Source organism: Callospermophilus lateralis, unplaced genomic scaffold (genome assembly GCF_048772815.1).
Source record: "Callospermophilus lateralis isolate mCalLat2 unplaced genomic scaffold, mCalLat2.hap1 Scaffold_45, whole genome shotgun sequence".
Lineage (NCBI taxonomy): Eukaryota > Metazoa > Chordata > Mammalia > Rodentia > Sciuridae > Callospermophilus > Callospermophilus lateralis.
Window position 1 is genome coordinate 9255073 of NW_027514398.1, and position 20603 is coordinate 9275675.

Below are 20603 nucleotides of genomic sequence, written 5' to 3' on the forward strand. Positions count from 1 at the left end.
TTTATATGTTTTCAATGTACATTGTACCAAAATTTCTATAAATAATTTTGTACATAAAAGTAATACTTCCTCTTTCACATTGCCTCTCAGAAGCAGCAAATTCACATATTTGGTGGAAGTAACATTTATCAGTTAACTGTTGAAAAAACAATGGAACAATGATGACCTCTGGAACAATGATGACCTCTGACAGGAACATCTGACACAGGTAGCCATTTGGCTAATATCTCCCTTAAGCTTTTTGGCTAAAGAAATGTACTTTGAGATTTTTTTAAGGACCTTATTTGTTTCAATGTAATTTTCAGTGAATTACACATTGGCACTCACAAGACATTAGCTACAGGTCTCAAAAGTGCAAACACACCCAGGTCTAGGTCTTACATAGTCCATGCCCATTCCCGTCTGTGTGAGGGGAGGGTGTGGAAGGGCCTGCTCTGGCTCCTCAGTAGAAATAGCTCTGAAGGGTGAGAACTTGATCTTTTTATCCCCTAATGTAATATTAATTTGACAGAATTAAAACATCACTATTGAAAAATCAACAGGTACCAACACCAGCAGCCTTTGCCTTAATAAAAAGCCTCAGCTAACAATCCAGCGACATGGACAAGACCACATTTGCTTTTAACAAAAAGTGAACTTCAGAGAAGGGAGAAAGGCCTACCATTCTAACCTATGGCTTGTGGTGGATTAGCAACCTTCACTCTACCCCTCAAAGAAGCAGCCTCCAGGGAAAAGCCCCTCACGGCAAAGGCACATTGCAGGAGCCACCAACACAGGCCAAACGTGACTGCGAAGGGCACACAACACCAAGGATGCCCTGTCCTTCCAAACCCACCAGAAACCACGGGAAAAAAATGTGGTTTTTGTCTCTAAATTCCCACCATGCACTAAGGCACCAGAACTATTTCTGACCCCCCCTCCAAGGAAACAGCAACCTGAAAGGAAAATAATATTGTCAAAATTGTAAAATTCTGTTGTTAACCATGCACCAAAGATTAAAATAGCCTCTGTCAAAGATATATAATATATAGGAAATCTATGGAAACTCTTATGTACAACCTTATCAAATACTTTTTCTGGCTTTTGTACACAAATAGCCTCTTGCATTTCTGTGCTTCAGATGCGAGTCCTCTGCCAGGCTCATGCTCCACATGGAAATGCCAACTATGTACAGTTCAGTGATGCTGACCCCAGGCCGCCTCCCAAGCTCTCCTTCCTGTGGACACTGGTGTGACAAGAGCTGAGGTAGACAGATCATAGCTTGTGGGCGCCGACAGCAGTGGTCCCCTCCGTTTCCCAGGGAGCTGTCCTGTCAGTGGTGTGGACTCGGGACTGAAGTCACACGCCAGGGGGAGGTGGCCATTGGAAAGGAGCAAGTGCTGGGCTTCGCTGGAGACAGCAGGAAAGGCCAAGGAGGCCTCTGGGAGCTCCTTGATGCCTGAAGGGAACGCAGGGCAGGGCTGCAGGTCTGCGGGGCCCACATCGCACAGCCTCCCTATAGAGTTCAGGCGGAGCCCCCTGGGGAAAGAGAAGGCCGTCAGAGCCAAGCCCCAGCATGACCAGCTGTGGCAGCCATTGCAGCTGCCAGGGAGGCCAGGAGGACAGTAAGAGATCACCTTTTCCATCTAGGGACACCGCCAGCTTCCTCAAGGATGTCAGCATTCTGTCGTGGTTGCTGGGGTAGAGGGACCCATCTACAAGGATGATGTGGAGAGACTCCTCGGTTGCCCTGGTTGGGATCCTGGCCACGCAGTGCACTTGGCTGTGTGCTGTCCCTGCATGTGGGCTGAGAGTGGGGGGCCTGCTCCTTGGTGTAACTGTCCATGTCAGCATTGCAGTCACTGCATATGAGAGGGCCACCTGGGTTCTGAAGGAGAGATGAGCCAGGTCAGGCCAACTCCCACAGAACAGGCCACCCACCCACACCCAAGTGGGGTCCTGCCCCCCGACCCTGCAAATGTGCAAATGCCCCCTCCCCAAAGACCTTCACAGGAAAGACTGGGCACACACCACACCATTAGTGGAGATAGGGTCCTTCTTGCTCACATGCCCCAGATTAAACTAAACTTGTACTTAGAGAATGTAGTCACACTACTGTGATCAGAGGCAAAAGGAAAAAAAAAATAGAAAAAGAAAAAACCTAACAATTGAATTAGGTACTATGCAGGGTTAAGAGTTTTCTGAACAATTAGAAATTTAGCCTCAAAACAGCCCTGGTGAACACATACTAAAACCCCCTATGTTGCTTATTATTCTGGAAAATTCTTCTTAGGTTTACTGTACCATAAATAGGAACTAAGAGACACACTCTTCTAGAATTAAAAGGGCACCAGGCCAGAGCTTCCTGTTCATACACTAAATACCAAATTCAAAGAGTGCTGGACGGAAATGTAGGTGTCTCCCCACTCTTCATTTAGTGAGTGGGTCAACCCAGATCTGGATTTCAAAATGGCATTGCTTTTCCTGGTGAAAGCATCACCTACCCATCTTAGGTGGACCAGGTGTCCCAGTGGTTTTTTCTATCAATTTCCAGGGCTCTTTACTGTACCCAACACAGAGCTTGGGCTGCCTCTGTGTGACACTGTGGACATCATCCTCTGGGAAGAGGCTCGCATCTCTCAGACACACAATTGCAACAGACTCCACTGTTTGAAAACTGTAGAGTGTCTCAGTGATCCTGAGGAGCAGGATAGGTGGGGCTGCTGCTTTAGTCTCTCTATCAGTGGTGAGTTACTACTGCGGCAATGGGCCTGTTTTCTAGTACCACTTTCCCAGCAAGCAGTCCTTGAGCATCTACAGCCATGTTAGAGGAGCAGCTCTCTCATGCCTGGCCTTTAGCTCAGCAAGTGCTCACAATCTCCCACCAACTGAAACAGCAACCCCTGCAGAGAGCTTTCCCTGCGAGTCTGGAATACAGAGCAGGTCTGAGCACTGCCCCTGCACTCACATCCCTTGGTACCTTCGTGGTGCCAGAGCCCCACACAGATCCCAAAATCCAGGGATGCTTAAGTCCCTTGTATATAACAACACAATATTTGCACATAACCTACATACACTGTCCCATGTAAGTCACCTCTAGATTAAGCATCGTGACTATTAAAATGTAACTTTGTGTGCACAGCTGTTGGACTATGTTTTGGGGGAATAATGACAAGGAAGAGAAGGCTGCATGTTCGTGCACCTTCTCCGCCCTTGATATTTCTAGTGTGTAGGGACTCAAACCCACAGATACCAAGGGCAAACTGTGGAAGCATGGCTTGGTTTCAGGGCCTGGGGTGTCCTTTGCAGCTCTTTCTGACAGTGGTCCTACCTTATGCCGACTGGGAGGCTTACTGCTAAGCCCAGATGGTGACCTTCCTGAGAGACAGGATGTCAAAACTTCTGCAGAGTTTGCACAGACCAGGACTAAGCTGAACAGCAGAGGGCTGGGCCAGCAGCCACCTTGTTCACCTGACACTCCCTCCCACCTAATGTCAGACAACTGAATATGGAGCTAGAGGCCATCTCCACCTACGGAGGACAGTCACTTAGATAGAGCTCCACCTCACTGTGTCAGAGGCCTTACCGTTGCTCTCTCAATGTGCCCGTTGCTCCAATGACCACCCTCAGTCCTGACCATGCTTTCTTGCTGGTCAGAAAGGGTTCTGTGAGAAGAGAGGTAGCTTGAAACATCTGGTGGCACAATGGTTTCATCTGCAAGGAGATAAGACAATGAAATATCAGGGTTGCCATGATAACAGATGCAGATGCGAATTCACCATCAGGCCCCGAACAGGATCCCCTGGCAGCAGCCATCGAGGCTGTGCAGAGACTAGGAGTCGGTGCAGGTAGGAGACCCTCCCAGATCCGAGCTTTACCTGAGCCCAGGTCAAAAGCATGCGAGACCACAAAAGACGGGGAGAGTGACAGGAAGGGAGACAGAACTAAAAAAACCACAGCACTGTGACATTTCAGGGACAATCCACCTCCGCTTATGAGGAGGACATCAGCAGGAAGTTTTTTTTTTTTTTTTTTTTTAGTTGTCAATAGACCTTTAGTTTATTTATATGCTATGGTGAGGATCAAACACAGTGCTTCACTCATACCAGGCAAGTGTGCTACCACTGAGCCCCAGACCCAGCCCCAAGGCAGTTTTATTTCTGGTTCTGCCCTGAGTATGAACCCAGTGTCCACAGGACCAAGGCTTTAGTTCTCCATAACCACATTCCCAGAGGTCCTGGAGTTCCCAGAGCACAAGAGCTCTTGACAAAGAGTGTGGACCTGGCTTCTCCTGCCCTGGAAATGAACGACCACTGTGCCCACCTGTGTTAGTGACGCTGTGCTCCTCGCTCTTCTTCCTGGTTTGGTAGGTGATGCACACCCACACGAGTGATGTCAGAATGATGCTGCACACCACGTCGATGGTGAAGATGCCCATGGTGGTCCTGTCCTTCCTGCAGCCAGGTGTGGGCAAGATGCTCAGCTGGCTGTGAGTGCGATCCGTGCCCAGTGTGTTGGATATCTCGCAGGTGTACTGGCCTGCGTCCTCCACCACCACGTTCTGGACCACCAGCAGCTGGTTGCCGGGGGTGAAGTGGTGCCTGTCAATGAGGATCAGGGGGCGGTTCCCCTTGAGCCAGGTGATGCAGGGAGAGGGGCTGCCGGTCGCTTTGCTCTGGAGGGCCACTGTCTCCCGCACAGACACCATGCAGTCTTCCAAGGGTACCACCAAGGATGGGGTCTCTGCAAGAGATCAAGAGATGGCACACTCACTCTGGGGCCTCAGTGCTTTGGGTCTGCTTCGTGTTCTAAACATGGCACAATCCCACCTGAGGGCTTCCGTCAGAGTGACAAGATTTTCAGAAGATGGCTGATCTCTGGTCATAAAAGTTCCTCTTCCCAAACTGTCCTGTGTCCCTGTTCTTGACTAAGACCACACCCCTCCTCCATGCTCTTTGGTCACCAGTTGCTCAAGGCTCTGGCGTTGCACTGGCCTTTACTCTATTTAAAGAGATAGGAGCCAGAGTGGTGGGGCATGCCTGTAATCCCAGCAGCTCAGGAGGCTGGGGCAGGAGGATTGCAAGTTCAAAACCAGCCTCAGCAATTTAGCAAGGCCCTAAGCAACTCAGCGAGACCCTGTCTCTAAATACAAAATAGGGCTGGGGATGGGGCTCAGTGGTTCATTGCCCCTGGGTTTAATCCCCAGCACCCAAAATAATTTTTTTTAAAGAGGAAAAAATCCTAAAAGCAGCCCCAAATTTCAAACAGTAGCAACACTTTCCTGTAACCCCAAGGGTCCACAGAGCAACTCCGCAGGCTTTCCCCTCAGTATCAGTTCAGACCCCTACACACGCATGTGTGCATACACACCCCCCAGAGTACACCAAGGGTCGAACCTAAGACAGTCAGGATGGCATTCGCTGACACAGAACCTGCCGAGTTCTGGGCAGTATAGCTGTAATGCCCATGTCATCTATTTTCACATTAGTGATGAAAAACATGTCCTCGTCTGGCATGACATGTATGTGATGCTCCCAAGCCGCAGGGAAGTATGTGCCTCTGTCCTTCTGCCAGGCAATCTGTGGGTTGGGATGGCTGGTGGCCACACACGCAAGGGGAGACATGATGCCTGTCCTGATGGTGATGTCTCTTGGCATTTTGGTAAATGATGGCAGCACTGGAAAACACACACAAAGGGGGAGGTCAGGGGACAGCTGGCTTTAAATGCAGGGAACACCTCTGGGGTAGAGACTCCCAGTGTGCAAGGGCCACCACTCCATACCTCCATGCCCTGTGCCACCACTAGCCCAGGACTGCTGCAGCCATCTCAATCAGGAGCAGTAAGCTTCCCAGAGAAAGTGTCAGCCTCTCCCCACCACGGCCTGGCACTTCCTCCACCTGTCCACTCCAGCTGGGGATGGAGTCTCAGGCTGTGGCTGACCTTCTGCCTACTGCACCTCATAGGTAATGGGTCACACAGGTGGGACCCTGGGAGTCAAAGCCTGAGGCTCGCCTGCCTTCATAAGCCACCAGGACAGAGCCTGGGAAACAGAAATACCTGCTCACCAAGCTGCAATCACAGAGGGAAGGTCTATGCCTCCCCAGGCCACCTGAGGGCCATGCTGCTAAGCACACATAGGCAGAAGCATAGGGCTCACTGGCTCAGGCTCAGCAGGCAGTGGGATGCCAGAGTCAGTGTCCAGCTGCACAGCAGGCATCACCATGCTTCCTGTCCAAGCTGCTCTGGTCAGCCAGGCACAATGGAACTCTCCTGTCATCCCAGTGGCTCAGGAGCCTGAGGCAGGAGGATCATGTTCAAAGCCAGCCTCAGCAACTTAGCAAGGCCCTAAGCAACTCAGTGAGACCCCGTCTCTAAATAAAATATAGGAAAGGGCTGGGATATGGGTAGGCACCCTGGGACCTCTTTTACCTGGTGTAAATAACAAATGCCCTGGGAGAGAGTCATTTAGTTGCCTGAGTCTTGAGGTGGCAGTGAGGCCTTTCTCAGAATATGCCAAGACAACCTGAGTGTGGTCAAGTTTGTTCTGTGGTGTGCGGGGCTGACTGAGCGTAGCCCGCAGGCACTTCTGATGACCTGTGAACCAACTCTGTCACTGGCACTTTAATGATCAGAAAAATCTCCCCGGGTTCTCAGGGTGTGGGGATGTGCCCACTCACATTCCCCCCTTCCCCCTCCAAAAATAGCAGCGCTGAAGAGAGCAGCTCTGACAAGCTGGTTTCTGAGTACAGGACCTCGTCCCACCCACCCCCTACCTATCGTGTTCTCTACTGTCTTGAGAGGTGAGGACCTGCCCCTGCCCAGGCTGGCCTGTGCTTCCACAGCTGTGCCACCGACTCAAGGGCACAGCTTCCCAAAGGGTCTGGGATGTGGGACCTAGAAACTGGACCATGTGGTTCCAGAGAAGTTCAAGGCTCAGCTCTGCAACTCACCCCGCCTCCCAACAGTCACCCAAAGCTCAGGGACAGGGTGCTTTAACCTGCAGAACCTGCTCCCGGGAGCCCAGGGGACAGTGTGATCTGATCGCCGGTTTGCCTCGTTCCTCTCCGAGGTGGGCAGCCATCGGGGCGGAGTGCCTGGGAGAGAACAACGGGGGCATCTACCGTTCACAGTGAGATGGGCCTCGTTAGAGTAGGTGGAGCCAAAGTGGTTGGTGATGACACACTGGTAGCAGCCCTCATGGCCAAACGTGACCCTGCGGAAGTGCAGGATGGTGGTGTACTCCATCAATTCCCTGTCATGCGTGTGCACGTGGGAGAAGTTCTCCATGTCTGCCTTGGGCAGAACCTCGTTGTCCTTCTTCCAGGCAAAGGTCATGGGGGAGCTGCTGATGCTGGCTGCCAAGCATGTGAACCGGATTTCCTTGCCCACCATGGCTATTGTCATCTCTGGCTGGGTGATGATCTGTGGCTTTGGGAAGTCGTCTGGGGTGAGAAGGGCCACCGTGAGGAGACAGGGACCAGCTGCTGTCATGCTTGCACAAAACCAGGCAAGGGACAACAGGCCCCACCCAGGTGAGGTCATGAGCATGCCCCTGGACTAGAAATGGGCCACCAGCGCCCGGTCACCCAGCCCTCTGGAAGCTTCCTGGAGACCCATATCCATTGCACCTGTTGACATGGCCACACAAGAGGTGCCACTTGACCTGTCTGCACAAAGGACTCTGGCACAATGGCTTCCAGAATGTTGGAACTCCCAGAAATCTGAACTCCCTTCAAATGATAAAAGTACTTCAAAAATGGTCAAAATCAACAGTTCTGATTTCTGGAAAATCAAACACAATGATCCATGTGGTGTGGACTCAAGAAAATGGAGGCCTCTTAGAAAGAGACAGGAGCTCTCTGGTGTTGTGAGTTACCCACTTGCCTCCACCCCGCTCTGTAACAGCCTTGAGACTCAGCAGCTAGCAACCATTGAGGGGGCAGGTGGAGTTCCCCCAAAAGCCCCATAAGAGCAGCATCACTGTGTGACCGGTCAGGCCAAGACCTGGAAAGCCCCACTCATGAAGAAGGCTCACCACAGGAAGCCCTGTCCCCAGGCATCTGATGAAAATAGTGGCCACTGTGTAACCATGCCACTGTCCAATGTGAGTGTGCCCATCGGGGTGAAGAGGACAGTGGTCAAGAAACTGAAGGAAAGTCAGGTGGAGGAGATGCCAGCAGCAGGCCCTCTGATGTCCACAAGAGTCCTGGGAATCAGGAAGGGCACGCCCTCATGCAGGGTGGACAAACACCCTGGAAAGACCTCGGGGGAGCCCTCGTTTTTTGTCTGTGCTGAGATGGCAGACACACACAAGCAGGAAGTGAGAGCACATGCAAGCACATACATTCACGGCCTGGGTGAAGGACACAGGATTTGCTGATGGGGGTGACTTAAGGACTTCTGTGTCCACCTATTGGCTACTCACTAGCAAGCCAACCAGGAACTCAAGGGGTTGTACAGAACAGGCTTCACAACACTCATCTAGGAGAGGCCCTAAAGGAATGGTGATGGGCCAGCAAGACCTGGGGGTGGATGGGAAGATCTGAGTCTGGACTTGCCAAGTCTTTTTACTTTTTTGTTTTTTTGGTACTCGGGATTGAACCCAGGGTACTCGACCACGGAGCCCCATCCCCAGCCCTATTTTGTACTTTATTTAGAGACAAAGTCTCATTGAGTTTGCTGAGGATCTCCAGTAAGTTGCTGAGGCTGGCTTTGAACTCGAGATCCTCCTGCATCAGCCTCCTGAGCAGCTGGGATGGGGCCTGTGCTACTGCGCCCAGCATATTATTCTATCTTAAATGTCCAATTTTCAAAAACCAATTATGAAACAGGAAAAAAAAATGTCAATACAAACTGTCCCTGAGGAAATTGAGATCTTGGACTAATTAAACAACATTAGCTATTATAAAAATTCTTGAAAAACTAAAACTATGTCTAAGAGAATTAAAGCATGAGAACACTTTCTTACCCAAGAGAAATGATCAATGAACAGAAACTATAAAAATGAACCACATACAAACCATGGCATTTACTAGTAACTGAAATTAAAAATCCACCCTAGGGCAGATATAGCTCCATTGGTAGAGTGCTTGGCTTGAATGCACAAGGCCCTGGGTTCAATCCCCAGAATCAAACCAAAACAAAACAAAATCCACCCTAGGGCTAGGGCTGTAGCTCCCTGGTAGAGCACTTGCCTAGGATGGGTGAGGCCCTGGATTCAATCTCCAAAACTATATATATAAAAAAAAAAACCTAAGTAAAATAAAGGTATTGTGTCCATCTACAACTAAAAATATTTTTTAAAAATCCACCCTAGAGGGCTCAGTAGCAGAACTGAGCTTGCAGATGAGTCAGTGAACTTGAGACAGGTCAGCGGAGATATCCAGTCTGAGAATCAAAGAGAATGAAGAAAATACACAGAACTTCAGAGATCTGTGCAAGAGCATCCAGCATGACAACACACAGATCATGCGAGACCAAGCACAGGACACAAGGAGGAAGGAGAGTATGTTTGAAGCCCTGATGCACCCAAACTTATAAATTGGATGGAAAACATGCACCCACATATCTGAAAAGTTTAATTAATTCTAAGCAAAATTCATTCAAAAGGCCTAGGTTCATCATAGTCAAGCGTCAAGTGCCAAAGACAAAGCATCTTCAAAACAGCACAAGAAATATAACTTATCATGTACAGGAGATCCTCGAAAGTATTTGTAGCTGATTTCTTATTCAAACCAGGAAGGTCACGAGGGAGAAATATTCAAAGTATTCAAAAAGTCTGGAAATCTCAGGTGCAGCAAAATTACCTTTCAAAAATAAAGATGACATTAAAACATTCCCAAATTTTAAAAAATATTCAAACTGAGAGAATTTACTGCTACCAGACCCGACCTACAAGAAATACTTGTGGTGGTGCACGCCTGTAATCCCAGTGGCTCAGGAGGCTGAGGCAGGAGGATCGTGAGTTCAAAGCCAGCCTCAGCAAAAGTGAGGCCCTAAGCAATTCAGTGAGGCCCTGTCTCCAAATAAAATACAACTTAGGGCTGGGATGTGGCTAAGTGAGTGCCCCTGAATTCAATCCCTGGTACCCCCCCCCCCCGCTCCAACAAAACAAAACAGTAAACGAATTAATCACTCTGATCAAAAGGCAAGGAGAACCATAATGGATGAAAAAAAAACTATGACACAGTATACACTACCTACAAGAGGCAGTTTAGATCCCAAGACAATTAAACAGTCACCCAATATGAGACAAAATATTTTATCATGCAAATGGGTCAATCCATCAGGAAGACATAAAAATTATAAATATATGCACCTAACCGAGCTTTACAAAATGTAGAGCACAACCTGTCAGAACTGAAGAGAAGAACAGACAATGTAACAATAATACTCTTATTTCCAATGAAAAGCTAGGCAGAAAAACTAGGCAGATGCACAAGGAGAAAGAAGACTTGAACAATAGTATTAACCAACTAGTTCTAATATACACCCGTGGGACTCTCCACCGAACCACAGCAGAATATTCTTTTAAAATGTACACGGAACAGTCTCTAAGATAAGACTATGTTTTAGGTCAAAACATAGGTCCAATAAGTTTAAAAAGATGGAAATCACACAAAGTATCTTTTTGGATGACAATGCAATGACTTTTAAATCCACAGTGAAATGAGTATTTGGGAAACAACTTGTGGAAACTAAGCAGTGCACTTCCGCACAGCAGAGAAGAAGTCACAGGGACACTGGAAGATGCTCTGAGTTGAATGAAAACGATGTGTTTACTTTTCAAGTCTTGGAAGCTGCGCCTAAAATGGTGCTCGTGGACTTATTGCTGGAAATGCCTGTATTAAAGAAGTTTAGGACTAATAATCCAGTTTTTTAACCCAGTAAAAGAATAATAAACTACACCCACCACAAGCAGGAAAAAGAAATTAATCATGATTTGAGAAGAAATGAAAGAAGGAGGAAAGGAAAATGAGAAAATCACTTCAAAGCAAAAATTGGTTCTTTGAAAATATCAAGAAAATTGAAAAACCTTTAGCTCGACTAGTAGGCAGGAGGGAAAAACAGAAGGCACAAAAAAGGGCACTCCACTACTGACCTTCTTCCAGCCAAAGGAAAACAGGGAACACTCTAACAACTGTACCCAGCTAACTAGACCACCTGGCTGAAATGATAAACTCCTAAAACTGACTCAAGAAGAAACAAATTCTGGCTCAACACTAAGGAGACACTTTAGAATTTAAGAATTTTTAAATGTAGAATTTAAAAATTCCTATAAGGAAAAGCTCAGACTCAAGTGAATTCTACCAAACATTTAGAGAGAGAACCAATCCAAAACTTCCAAAGCATTTTTTTTCTATTTCTTTCTTTCTTTCTTTCTTTCTTTTTTCTTTTTTGGACAAGTAGATGTAAAGAGAGTATCTTCCAAATAATTTTATACAACTATTACTCTAACAACAAACACCTAAGAAAAACATGACACACACACACACACCAACAACAACCTAGAGAACAATGTCTTTTATAAGTATAGATGCAAAAACTTCAGCAAAAATCCCAGCAAACTAAAATGTACAGCACCTAAAAAGAATCACATACTATAATCAAGTTAAGTTGATCCCAGGAAAGCAAGGTTTACCATTCAAAAATCAATGTACTAGATCATTATCAATAAAATAAAGAGGGGGGGAAGAACCCTACACAATCATCTCAGAAACACACACACATAGAATACACACAAGACAGAATTCAATAGCTTTTCATAATAAAAATATTCAAAAAATTAGGGATAAGAAAGGAACTTATTCAACCTCATAAAGGTCATCTCTGAAAAATTCACAGTTAATATCACAATTAGGTGGGCTCAGTGGCGTGCACCTGTAATCCCAGCAGCTTGGGAGGCTGAGGCAGGATTAAAGCCAGCCTCAGCAATGGCAAGGCCCTAAGCAAGTCAGTGAAACCCTGTCTCTAAATAAAATACAAAATAGGGCTGGGGATATTGCTCAGTGGTTAAGCACCCCTGGGTTCAATCCCTGCTACCTGTCCCCCCCCAAAAAATATTGTAAATGCAATTCTTTTCTTGTTTGTTTCTTTAGTGTCTTGCAATTGCTAAGGGTGGCTATGAACTCGAAATCCTCCTGACTAAGCCTCCCAAGCTGCTGGAATTATAGGCATGCACCACTGCATCTGGCCCAAAAAAATATTTCTAAAAAAATTTTTGCACAACTCTCTAGAAACTGAAAAACCACCACCACAATTCACAGACTAGGAAATGCTATTTACAAATCATAGACCCGATGAGGTCTAATATTCTGAATATTCTAATATTCAGAATTGACAACACATAACAAATATAGAATTCTGAATGTGCTAATATTCAGAATTGATAACTCATAACAAAATAGAGAAATGAATAAATGACTTGAGTAGCTATTTTTCCAAAGAAGCTATGCACGATTCAATAAGCATCTAGAAAATTGTTCAACATCATGAGTCCTTGTGGAAATGTTTAGACTACCATGAGATTCTACTCTGTTCCCACTAGCAAAATCTAAAATAAAAAAGATAGCAAGTGTCCGCAAGCATGAGGAGAAACCAGAATCTCGTACATTGCCAGCAGGTGTGTAAAATCCTGAAGCCACTTTGAAAAAAACAGTTTGACAGTTCTTATGTCACACCTAGAGCTACCACAGGACCCAAAGATTCCATTCCCAGGTGCAATCCCAAGAGAATTCACAGAACTAGTGCCCGAATGTTCACACCAACATTAATCATAAAATCCCCAAAGTAAGCACCATCAAATATCTGCCATCTAATGCATGGATGAAACAAAATGTATATCCATACAGCAGGATGTCACTCAGTCACAGAAAAGGAAATGATGCTTTAAAACTATGCTCAGGGGCTGGGGCTGGGGCTGGGGTTCAGTGGTAGAGCACTCACCTAGCATGTGTGAAGTGCTGGGTTTGATCCTAAGCACCACATTAAAAATAAACAAATAAAATAAAGGTGTTGTTCCCAATTATACCTGAAAAAATATTAAAAATAAAACAAAACTATGCTCAGGGGTCGGGGTAGCTCAGCCCCAGATACAATCCCCCCACTGGGGGAGAAGACCTGGCAAAGTGAGAAAAGGAGAGTTCCTCAGTCCACATGCCGTCCACCGGCACTCATGTTAACTGTTCAGAGCAGGCAGGTCACACACAACTGTGGACTAGTGACCGCCACGGCTGGGGGCCAGGAGAAGAGGGAATGACTACTAAAGCATGGGGTTGTGGTTTTTTTCAGAAGTGATGAAAATGTTATAAATCAGTGATGACACAAATTTTGAAGACTCTAAATCCAAAGTTCACATTTTAAAGAGACACATTTTTATGACAGGTAAAAATTATATTTACAATACACACACACACACACACACACACACACACACAGCTTTACTGAGCAACAATTCACCTACACTGCAGCTTGCCCATTTCAAGTTCACAACTGAATGGTCTGTGGTGCATTCACGAGTAGGTATCTTAATGACCACATTCAACTTTATATCTTTGTCACCTCATGGAGAAGCACTTTGTAGCTACTCCCCTTCTCCCTCCATCTCTCTTCAGGCTGGAGCACCTCCTAGGGCACTTCCTACCTCTACAGATCTCCCTGTCCTGGGACTTCCCTGTGACTGGGTCATAGAATCTGCAGTCATTTGTCACTGACCACTTTCCCTTATCTTATCATTTTCAAAGTTCATCCAGGCTATGGGAGGGACGGGATGGGTGGCATTTTATGACCTGATAATCCTCCAATGTCTGGCTATGCCACCTTTCTCTATTCATCCATCAACTTGTGGTTACTTGGGTGCCCATTTTTCAGCTATTATAAATAATGCTGCTGTGAACACACGTGTGGAGAGGTTTCCATTAGATGTGCATTTGTCCCAGGAGAGGAACTGATCATAACTGTTTAAATGAGGAACTGTTAAGGCTGCCTTCCAAAGGAACTGTCCATTAGGTACTGTCACCCAGCAGTGGGGGGACAGGGGGGCAGGTTTCAGGTGTGTCCCCTCATTTGCCAGTGGTGGCTCCTACCTGGCTCTACCTGCCATGTTAGATGGTGTGAGCAGTTCATGCTTTCAATTTTTTTGAAAAAAAGAGCTGGAAACTCTGATCACCTGCCAAGTGTTTTTGTGATTCCCATTAATACCAGATGTTTGGGGGTTTGGGGGAGTGGGGGTGGGGGGAACCCTGAACTGAATCGAGAGGGTGGGCCTGAGAGAGGTGAAATCAACAACCCCTCTAATCCAGAGTCTGCCAGTGCCTGAGGTCAGAGGCTGCCACAGAAGTCCTCCCTAGAAGTCCTCCCTGGATTTTCCGAGGGAAAGGCTGCGCTGTGGCAGGAGTGGGAGGTAGTGACAGACAGCTTCGCTCTAGGGAGCTGTGGAAAGAGATTAATGGTCCAGGGCTCCTTGAGCAATGGGCGATGAACCACGAACTGCAAAGCCATTCCGTGCCTAGGGAGTCGGAACTGGGCACAGCCTGGGACCCCCCACAGAAGGCATCCAAGAAGGACCAGCACAGTCTGGAGATCTGCTTCCGTGTTCTCCATGCTTACTTCTCCCTGGTCTGAACCAGGCAGGAGGGTGGCCATCAGGCCACACTAAGCAGGGGTTTGTTCCAGGGGGGTGAAGGGTGAAGGCGTGGACAGAGGACATTCTTCTTTCACTCCCAGCAGGGAAATGGCTACTATCAGAGCCAAAAGTAGGTCACAGACGTGGATCAGCAGAACCCCTGTACTGCTAGGTGGGCTTTCGGTTAGGACTGTCCCAGCCAGGATCTGGCAGCAGGAGAGATGTGCAACTGCCCAGCAGGGCCTGACGGGTGTGTTATCCTGTCCTCTTTCCTGCTCCAAGCAAACGCCAGGAACAACTCAAAATCCATCTCAATCTTTGCCTCCGTGTTCGTGGCTGAGAGGCTGTGTCATTTCTGTCTGGGCTAGCCTGTGTGTGTGTGTGTGTGTGTGTGTGTGTGTGTGTGTGTTTACAGCTGTTCAGCATTTTCTGTACTCTCTGCAACCAAACTTGGATCCTGAGCACTCCTAGTAAAAAAAAAAAAAAGATGACATTCTAACAACCAGTAGGAAGAAGGCATCTCTAGCTACCCCTGCAGATTTCAGGAGTTTGAAGAAACTGCCAGAGTGCAGGTGAACCTGGAGGGGCTGTTTTTACTAGAGCGAATGTTCTCCCCAAACCCATCCTTTCTGCAGTGAAACATCATATGGTGCATCAATTCCTAGCAATACCAGGGCACCAGATCTCTCCTGAAACACTGGAAACATCTTCCTGTGACTGATTTTTCTGAGTGTCACTGAGCCCCTGCATGCTGCCCTCTGATTAAACACACATACTACAAGCGTCACAGGAGGCACCTCATGGTAAATGCCACGTGTGATTTCAGCAGGAAATAAACTGCATCCAGGGGCCCATCTGCAGCCATGGGCTGGGGTTTCCTGGGATCATGGCAATGACTCCTACAAGCAGGAGGCCCACCTGGCCTCTTTGCCCTTCATGGAAAAAAAAATCTCCCACGAGGTCTTACCACACACAAATCTCTCTGGTGGTACTGAGAAAATGCTCTGGCCCTTCAGTGACTCTGGTTGGGCACAAGTGGCTGTTACAAAGGCCTGCAGTGTTGTGCTTTCAAGCCATGGAGGCAGCCACTTGAGCTGGCAGTCACACAGGAAGCTGTCACTGCTAATGTGGCTGAAAGAAAGAAAAAGACACTGAGCTGGGACTGAGTCGGAACAATGCAGCTTTAACAGCTGAGGACATTCATTGCCACCCACAGAGCTGGCTGGGAGATGCCTTCCCCACAGTTTCCTCTCTGTTGGAGGAACAGTACCTAGAACCTACCTGATGATTTGCACCAAGTGCAGCTTCTGATGGAGTCTGTCAGGGTGGAACCCAACTCTGCCCTCATACTGAGCTTCAGGGGAGAGCTGAGACCCCTGGTCCAGAGGCTGCACTTGGCCCTTGTTCTCAGACTCTGCTTCTGTTACCTTGGGGACACCTTCTCACCTTTTCCTGACCTTGGATACACCTTACAGTGGCAAGAGCACTTTCCTGATAAATTCCAAACTCAGTCCCCAGCCCTGGGACTTTGATCTCAACTCTGCAACAAGTTCTAATATGTCTTCTTTTTTCTTTTATGGCTGATACTTTTTGACTGGCCAAGCTGGGTTCAAGGATTTAACCCAGAGGCACTTAACCACCGAGCACATCCCCAGCCCTTGTAATTTTTTTATTTAAAGACAGGGTCTCACTGAGTTGCTCAGGGCCTCACTAAGTTGCTGAGGCTGGCTTTGAACTCGTGATCCTCCTGCCTCAGCCTCCTGAGCCGCTGGGATTGCTGGCGAGCACCACAACACCTGGCAAAGCTGCATGTTTTCTTACTTCTGAATGTCAGCCTCTCAGCCAGATGTCCCACCTGCCTGGCCCTCTCTCTACAGGAGCATCACTCAGGAAGTTGGGAGAATGCAGTCCTGCTCCCTAAATAGTGCTCATTAGTTAACTGTCCCTGCCCAGGGAGCAGGAGAACGTTCAACTTGGGTTTTGTGAGCCTCCAACTAAAACAGAGAATATTTTCTTTTTCATTTCTCAGCAACTGAGGATAAGCTTTTCAAACAGAAATCAGAATGGCCATCAGAGCGGACATTCCTTCCTGAGGAGTCACACACCAAGATAAGTCACCCGGAGAGTCTAGCTGCCCTGGTCCTGGGAGAGCCCAGGCTTGAGCTGAAGAGCAGTGGCCAACCTATGAGAAGGGCAGACACAAAGACACGTGGCTTCCCTGTCATGTCCCTGACACTCAGTGACAGAAAGGGGCACAGTAAGCCTAGGAAATCCACACACATGGTTCTGGCCATTAGTTCAGACTGTTTTTCCAGCTGCTGCATCCCTCAGACCAACAAAGCAACCATGGGGACCAGCTTTCTGTTCTCTTTCACTCTGAATGTATTTTTGTTTGTTTGTTAGTTACTGGGGATTGAACTCAGGTACTCTCAACCACTGAGCAACATCGCCAAGCCCTAGTTTGTATTTTATTTAGAGACAAGGTCTCATTGAGTTGCTTAGCGTCTCACTAAGTTGTTGAGACTGGCTTTGAACTCATAATCCTCCTGTCTCAGCCTCCCAAGGACTTCCAATGAGCAAAGAAAGTGTCAAACTAGCAATCAGCAAGGAAGAGTGAACAACCCGTCTCCTAATCATTCCCAGAGGTAAGGTCAGAAGGTACTTCTCTGAAAACTGAAATGATTTATCTTAAAGCCATTATAATAGGGAGGCCTGGCCCAGGGCAGACCATAGAGTAGGACTGAGGCTTTGGATTGTATTTATCAGGCAGCTGACTTTCTGCGTCCTGCTAAGGAGTTACTCTAGGGGTGGGAGGGCAGCCGATGAACAGAAATGCCCGCCTCACTCCTGTGCAGGGAGGAGAGTGTCCCAGGCACAGCTCCTGTGACTGCCTCGCTGCACCAGGACCTCACCTTCCTGGTGAAGAGCAAGCAGGAACTCCCACTATCAGAATCTCCTCAGGCTCAACCTCCAGGGGCACTTCTGCAGTTCCCAAAGGCAGTGCATTGGAAAGCCTGCAGGCAGAGCCTGGGCCAGGGCCCAGGACAACGTGGCCACACCACCCAATAAGTTAGAGACAAAGGCCAGGCTGACTAGAAAGAGGGGACTGTGAGCTGCCCAGCCTCCACTGACTCCTGCCCATCTTCAGCACTCGGGCAAAGCTCAGCCTCCACAGCTACCAACAGAAATGCCCCCCCTCCTGCTCTCTTTTCCAGCCACCCCAATACTTCGCTGGCTAAGAGTGTGCATTTTCATGACTCAAACTCAAAGTGTGTTTCTAATCATCCCTTGTGGAAATTTGCACAGAGGGCCACAAAGTGCACAGCACAACCTGCCTTGTGCCATTGGGAAGAAAAAAATGGGAATTAACCCTCTGGGCCCTCCAGAGGACTGGGCCCAGGCCAGCCCCAGCTGGGTCCATGCAGCGACTGATGGGAACCCAGGTGGGGACCAAGCTCAGTGCCAGAGCCAGACAGTGTGGGTTTTTTTTTTGTGAGGTGAGGGTGGAGATGGGTTGCCCAAGCTTCTAAAGGGTTCAGTTCTTCTTCACTAGTCAACAGTCTCCTAAGAACCAAAAAGAAGAATCTTTCTCCTTTCTCCCTTCTTTCTCCCCAGATACCCTTTTCCAATTTAATCAGATCTTTTGGACTCCTGACTCATTTGGAAGTTTCATGGAGAGAAAAGTTGTTATGAACTTCACAGATCATGCTCACCCATCCCAGGAGATCTGGATTTTTTTTTCTGGTACTGGGGATTAAACTCAGGGGTGCTTAACCACTGAGCCTCATCCTTAGCCCTTTTTATTTTTTATTTAGAGACAGGATCTCGCTGAGTTGCTTATGGCCTCACTAAGTTGCTTAGGCTGGCTTTGAACTCACGATCCTCCTGCCTCAGCCTCCTGAGCCCAGGGATCTTTTATAACCAACATTCCCTTCTACTTGCTTTTTCAGTATCCAGCCCTACATCCAGTGCAGAATAATTTGTCAAGAAGAGGAACTGGGGAAATCTGTTCTTCAGAATCTGTCTCACCCAGATTAACAAGAGAAGAGTAGCCATGGTTGGAAGTAGGGAAGAAGCCCAGAATGCTCCCTCCCTGTGTGGCTCTCCACAAAGCCACATGGCCCCAGTGAGCCTGCCATGAGCTCCCATTTGGAGGTTCTTGACCCTCATTGGCAAGAGCACCCTTAAGTTCCTCAGCACAAGCTCTTCATGGGACAAGTGCTCGAGCACCCCCTCTTCTCAGAGGAATGTTGCCTGCCCTCTTGGCCTCTTAGTCACGGGGATTGGGCCTTTTCCCCCTTCCTACCCTCCCTGCCCCAATCAAGGGTCCACCTGGAGTGGCCTCAGGAATGGGATTAGGTCAGGGCACAAAGATGACCACCCTCTGGCATCTGGCATCTCGTAGGCACATCTCAGAACGCTCACTCAGTGAGACCTGCAGGGGACTGACATTACAGATGGAACTTACTGGCCACAAAATCAGTGGCATGTGGCAATGGGAAAGGAGGCGAGGCCATCGCTCTGCCTGGGCCATGATATTGGGGAGCTCCACTAGCCCCAGTCAGTCACGTGGCACCCCAACTCTGAGCATCCATCAGTGCCCCTGCTGCTCGAACCCACCCGGCTCCTTCAAGAAGCCCTTCTCCATGCGGGCTTTTCCTTTTAAGCAAACCCAAGTGAGGAGAACGTGTCCCTGGGGTAACTAAAGGGGTGATCACCCTCTTTTTAGAAAAGAATTTACTTGACATTATATAAAACAGCTGTTAGCACACCACAGCCTGCAGGCTGCTGCTGCTATGCGGTACAAATTCAATGGCACACAGCCACACCTGTTCCCTTATGTACTATTTATGGCTGCTTTATGCTTTAACAACCTTGCCAAGGAGTTTCTACACAGACCCTGTGGCCCAGGGTCCAAAATATTCACGACATCACCCTTTAAGAAAAAGATTGTCGCTGGGTGTGTGGTGTACACCTGGGATACCAGCAACTCTGGAGGCTGAGTCAGGAGGATCTCAAGTTTGAGGACAGAACTTGTTTTGTCTGCTTGGAGCGGGGGTTGCCCTAGCTTCTGAAAAGGTTCAGTTCTTCCTTAGTAATACCCTGTCTCAAAAAGGGCTGGTGATGTGGCTCAGTGGTGGTGCACCCCTGAGTTCCATCCTCAATTACCACCACACCAAAGGAAAAAAAAAAAGGTATTTTCTACCTATTGATCCCAAGTAAGCACCACTTCTTTTTTGGAAACTGGGGGTAACTGGGGATTGAAATTGAACCCAGATCACTTAAGCACTGAGCCACATCCACAGCCCTTTTATTTTTTTTATTTAGAGACAGGGTCTCACTGAGTTGCTTAGAGCCTCAATAAGTTGCTGAGGCTGACTTTGAACTTGCAATCCTCCCGCCTCAGCCTCCTGAGCTGCTGGGATGATAGGCATGCACCACCAAGCCAGCTTCCCCATAGTATATTTTTTAAACAGTTTAACTTGCATCTACCCATAAACAATCATAGCTATTAAAAACGTGAGCATAAAGCAATTACAAGGGTTTGTTACTCTGGAAGTTCTTCCTCATATTCACAAGGGCCCCAGGAAGCCTCTGTACTTACAGTTCCTTAAGATTCCTCATTGTGATAAAGGTGTCCAGCTGCACAGACCTGATGGCATTCTCTCCCAGGTCCCTGAAACACAACACAAGGACTTGTGCCAAGGAACCACAGGTGCCCTTCAAGCCAGCCCCGTGTCTGAGCCAGGAGACTCAGAGGTTTTCTGTGACAGCCTTGGTTTCATGTGACACAGAGGTGATAACTCCACAGGAGGTGGCTCTCACATGTGTTGACACAGCACGTGTGGTGACACGGGGACCCAACCTGTCTGAGGGGCAGTGCAGAGGCGGATGCAGGCCTGCTCAGCAAGTCAACTGCCACAGGCTCTCCCAGAAGAACCGGGGTTGAACTTGGTGCAAAGAGGAAACAGACTCAAGCCCACCCACTCGAAGGAGCTA

General features: G+C 47.9%; 1 protein-coding gene across 1 annotated transcript; it reads right to left on the reverse strand.

The window, feature by feature from the left end:
* Nucleotides 1-1175: 1175 nt before the first annotated feature.
* Nucleotides 1176-20228, reverse strand: LOC143388841 (leucine-rich repeats and immunoglobulin-like domains protein 1). Its single transcript, XM_077108328.1, is given in 11 exon segments — nucleotides 1176-1502; nucleotides 1594-1696; nucleotides 1698-1860; nucleotides 2484-2640; nucleotides 3566-3693; nucleotides 4303-4722; nucleotides 5376-5441; nucleotides 5444-5656; nucleotides 7102-7422; nucleotides 15571-15734; nucleotides 20209-20228. Coding segments are annotated over 11 exon segments (2082 nt in total).
* Nucleotides 20229-20603: the final 375 nt, after the last annotated feature.